Here is a 4,957-nt window from a genome sequence, read left to right as displayed (position 1 = left end):
TAAAGTGAGTTTTTAAGAAGCTAAAAGCTAAAAGCTAAAAAAATTAGCTCCATCACTGCTAATGCTTATATTCCTAATTCCTATCCTGTTCAAAATGTTCTTGAACTCTCAACTCACCCATTGCCATTGGCCAGTGCCTCATTCACATCACCACACAGAAAATGCATCCGCAGCAGTAAAAAAAAAAAAAACCCATCCTCAAGTTAGGAGTTAGGACTAATTATCTTATGAGCTCGCAGTGGGCTCACAAGATAAAGATACCGCCTCCAAAGTTAGGTATATGACCATTATGGTTCGTGTGTGTGTGATTTATCTTTCATGTTTGTGCTTGCTTGGGTTTAATCCGTATGGATCTAATGTGGGTTTGTTTTAATTTTTCATTCCTTTCAATTCTATTATGAGTTATGACCCATAAAACAAAGGGCAAAGAAAACTGTCCTAACTTCGATGGGATATATCACCGATAATTTGTTCAATTAGCTTAATCCCAAACTAGGCCCTATGCGTAGGCCCAAATTTGACTTTTTCTATTTGGGCCACTTGCCCTCACCGGCTTCAGCCTTGGTCCAGATGAAGGCTTAGGTTACCTTGTATTCCGTGTGATCTTATTAAAGGTAAGATTTTGCTAATGTGTGTCACACATTCATTTTAGAAATTTTTTTTTCTAGAATTGAAAAAGTATCGATAACTTTTTCAATTTTTGAGAATTTTTTACTATAAATGGATGACTTAATGTATATCTACCATCCGGCTTAAGGCCTACACCTACGTCCAGCCATGACTGTTCAGGGCAACATAATAAAACCTTTTTAAAGAAGAGACATTTGGATTCGTCTCTAGCTCGTAAAAGTGTAAAACCTATGGGCAACAACTGACTCCACCGTCAAAACCAGTTGCAAAGGCAATCCAAAGACATTCACCCCTTTTTTAGGTCTTCTTTCTTTCTTTTTTTTTTTTTCTCCGTATTAAAATTGGCAGTGTTGAATTCCAACATCTTGATCCCTCTTTCCTATTGAAAATGTCTTTGCATCGATGTTTTCATGCATCTCACTAAAAAATTACTAAAATTTTCATACCAACCAAGCCCACCTCGTAAACAGAAGCTACAGAACAAAGATGTTGAACATAGGAACTAAGCCCATCAGGTTAGTACTTTACTACAGAACTATTTTTAAGGATTAAGGTTCAAAATGGCCTCAATGTTGATTCTTCCCGCATAAACCTTAACCCATTTATACCTGGCTTTACATGCCTTAACTCTGAAGTGCAAAATTTCTTGTAATTCAAAGGGATTCACAACACCACCCCCCCTTTTTATCTTATGTTTTAATTGTCTTAAAATACACATCATTTGAGAATTTCACTCAGTCACAGACTCAGTATATTTGAGAATCAATCAGTCAATTGCACAATCTGTTACAAAATCACAAAACATGTAACCGAATTTCCGCACTGTATTACAATTTATCAGAACATGAAATAACAATGGATATGATTGAAAATCCACTGTCTGGATTTTCCTCATTAAAAATTTCTGCCTCTCTATCTATCTAGATCAAATTAAAGCCCTGCTCTAACACAAACCTCAAACTTCACATTTGAATCAGAAATTGAAGGGTAATTCACCAAGAAGTAAAATGAGCACGTTGATAAAATCAATCAAATACATTAATAAAGAGCAATGTCCATTAACAACCTATCTACAATGACATGTACAAATCACCAAAACCCCCCCCAAAAAAAAAAAAAAAAAAACAGAGAAACGAAAGAACACAAAACCGATACTCATTGCCTACGAAGAGAGTTGTCGAGAACCAACCTCAATCGGCGAGCAAAAACGTCCAATTCCGCCACCCTTTGCTCCTGCCACCGCCTCTCGAAATCCATAGCTTTGGAAGAAGACTTATTATTGGCCGACAGAAGCAGACCCCGGCGAACAAGAACCGCCCGAACCTCCTTCAAACACTGATCAAACACATCCAAAACGGCCTTTGCCCCCACCACGCCCATTCCCAAACCACCGCAAAACTCCTCGTTCTCCTCCTCATCATCATCATCATTATCATCGTACGATTGGATTTGGGGGCTCCAGAGGGACCTGGAGAGGTCGAAGAGAGCGCGATCGTGAGGTGAGAGCATGGAAGGGTTGAGGCCGCGGGCGAGTCTGGCGGAAATGACGCGGAACTTCTTTCGGAGGCGGCGGAGCTTCTCGGAGAGCTGGGATTTGGTGTAAGGCTGAGACATGGAATTGGAGAACTGGTCGAAGAAGAGGTGGAGGTCTTTGGGGAAGGAGAGACCCTGGGAATTGCAGCGGAGGAGGCCTTGGAGGAATCGGATTTCGTCGGGCTCCGTCCATATTCGGTGGAATTTGAATGGCGGCGTTTTGGCGGCGGCGGCGGCGGAGGCGGAGGTTTCGTGGTCTCGTGGGGATTCGAGTTTGGGGGAGAGGAAATTAGGTTTAGGGTTAGGGTTAGGGGAAGAGGAGTCAGGGTGATGGTGGTGGGGGGTTTTGCGTTTGATGGGGAGTTTGCGAGGAGAGGATTTGATGGAGAGCGGAGGGAGAGGTTGCGGGGTCGTTGGTGTTGAGTCCATGGCTTTGGCTTTGGCTTTGGCTTTGGGTGAAGCTGGGGCTAGGGCCAGTTGCTCTCTGGGTGCGTCGCTGGTTGAGTCCCTGCCTCTGATTTTGTTTGTTTGGTATTGTTCTGTTGCTGTGCTTTTTTTTGTTTCCTTTTTTTTTTTTTTAGGATATGTAAATGTATCATATGCATTTTTCTTTGGATAGATCTTATGCATCATTCTGGTGAAAACACATTACTAAAACCTTTTAAGTCTATATTTCTTAACATGATTTGATGATAGAATAGTGCTATATTTCAATCAAATTTCATCAAATATTTTTATATAATTATATTTAAATTATGTTGGTCTCACTTACCATTTAATTTTGTATAAGAGTATGTTTGGTTAGGTGAGTTGAGCGCTTAAAATTGTATTTTTAAAACCTAAAATAATGTCTCGCAACAACAACTCCTCATAAATTTTTACAAATGTTTATTTTAAACCCAAAGCGTCTTTTCATAAAAGCTTATACAAATACATTCTAAATTAACTATTTTAGTATACATAAAGAGTTTTATAATTCAATTAGGATGTATCTCTCTTTGTACAAAGTGATTGTCAGTTTGATGAGGGGTTGGCCTTGCTGAGTTACCATTAGAGCATTTGCATAAGTTGATGCAAAGTCTTGCATAATAGAAAAAAAAAACAAATTTCACACATTTTTTCAAAAAAATGCTTTACATCAGTGCTTCTAAAAGTATGCAATTTGCACATTTGCTACAACAACTGTGCATATATGCACGATTACTGTAACTCGTCCATTTCTTATTTTAGTATTTGTTTCTCTCTCCTCTCTGTTTCTCTCTCAGACTAACTCTCTTTTTCTCTTTCCTTTTTGTACTTGACTCTCACCTCACTCTCTTTCTCTCATCTCATAAATCGTTGGAGGCGTCGATCTCTAGCTCTAGCTAAGCTTCAGGCCAGAGGCGTCGATCAGTGCTCGGGCCGACATCGCTCGATCTTGTTGATCAGGGCGTCAATCTCGTTGTTTGATTAGTGGGTTCGATCTTGTTGCTTAGGCCAGAGGCGTCGTTCTCGTTGTTGCTCAAGCTATCGCTCGTTGTTGCTCAGGTCATCGCTGCCCTCACTCTCTCTGACCTTTACCGCCGTCCCTCACTCTTTCTGATAAGTGGGTTTTTGAATCTTTGGATTTTGGTAGGTTGATGATGGTGGCTTGATGATGGTGATGATGGTGGCTGTGTGGGTTGTCTTGGGTTTGTGAGAGAGATGACAGTGGAAAAAATGAATATTTTATTGAATAAATGTGTAGAATAGATAAACTGATGTGGGTCTTTTGTAAAAATGGGTATGTAAAATAGAAAAATTAGGTTTTATATATGCAAATATACAAATTTTTTGCATCAACTGATGCAAATGCTCTTAAGGATTCCAAATTTTGTCAACTTACCTTGTTGGAATTTTTTTTTTGAGAGTTTCAATCTATGGCGTCCACTCCTGATGAGCGTTCTTTGTCATCAGATCAAGACACCAATCAGTTTTTGGTGTAGGTGGGGATTGAACCCTAGATCTCTTATTTAACTATCAAAGATTTTACCAGTTGAGCTAACTGGAACCCATACCTTGTTGGAATTGGGGAATGCCTTTCAATGTTGAAGACTTTAATTATCCAACCTTGTTGTTTCCAATTATCCAACCAATCAATTAAGGGGGACGTTTCAACATCTCAAAGACACAATAACTCAAGGTAAATGCTTGAGTTTGACCAATTAGATAAGAGAAAACATTGGGTCAGGAGCTGGTGTAAAAGGTGTGTTTTATACCAGCCAATCCTGATCTGCCACGTCACAAATTTTTTTTTTCCCAATAGAAAAGATTAAGCCTTAAGCCTCTCTTCTCTTCTCTCCTCTCCTGATCTCTCCATCTCTGAATCAAACCCACAACCTCCATGGCCGGAGCTTCAAAGCTCAACACAAGCCACCAACAACACTGCCATGGCTAAAACTCCATGGTTCAACCAATAGCTGCCACCGTGAGCCACCACTGGGGTGGCCCCATTTTCCCTCGGCTTCTCTCTCTATCTCTATTTCTCTTTATCTTTATATTTTTCTGCTGTTATTCTTTGATTTATAGCCGAAAATTTCTCTTTTTATTGCATGCCTGTTTATGGGTTTGGGGATTTGGTTTCTCTTTGGGGTTCATTGATTTGGAAAAAAAAGGGATTTTGATTTAGGTTTGGGGGTGTAAGAAAGAAAAGATTTTTGTTTCAAGTTTTAGGTGTTCAAAATGTTGGGTTTTTGGCTTGGGTATGGCTATGCTTTTGCGTTGGGATGTTGGTGGCTATGCTTTTTTTTTTTTTTCATCTATGTGTATTGCATTT

At 39.6% G+C, this 4,957-nt stretch overlaps 1 protein-coding gene across 1 annotated transcript; it reads right to left on the bottom strand.

Annotated features, from left to right (window-relative positions):
* Positions 1 to 1,646: 1,646 nt before the first annotated feature.
* Positions 1,647 to 2,800, bottom strand: LOC142607036 (uncharacterized). Its single transcript, XM_075778451.1, has one exon. The coding sequence runs from the start codon at positions 2,794 to 2,796 to the stop codon at positions 1,786 to 1,788; it is 1,011 nt and encodes a 336-aa protein (XP_075634566.1). The 5' UTR covers positions 2,797 to 2,800; the 3' UTR covers positions 1,647 to 1,785.
* Positions 2,801 to 4,957: the final 2,157 nt, after the last annotated feature.

The sequence above is a fragment of the Castanea sativa genome, chromosome 1 (assembly GCF_040712315.1).
Source record: "Castanea sativa cultivar Marrone di Chiusa Pesio chromosome 1, ASM4071231v1".
Classification (NCBI taxonomy): domain Eukaryota; kingdom Viridiplantae; phylum Streptophyta; class Magnoliopsida; order Fagales; family Fagaceae; genus Castanea; species Castanea sativa.
The sequence above is the reverse complement of the archived record's forward strand: the minus strand, read 5'-3'. Positions and strand labels throughout refer to the sequence as shown.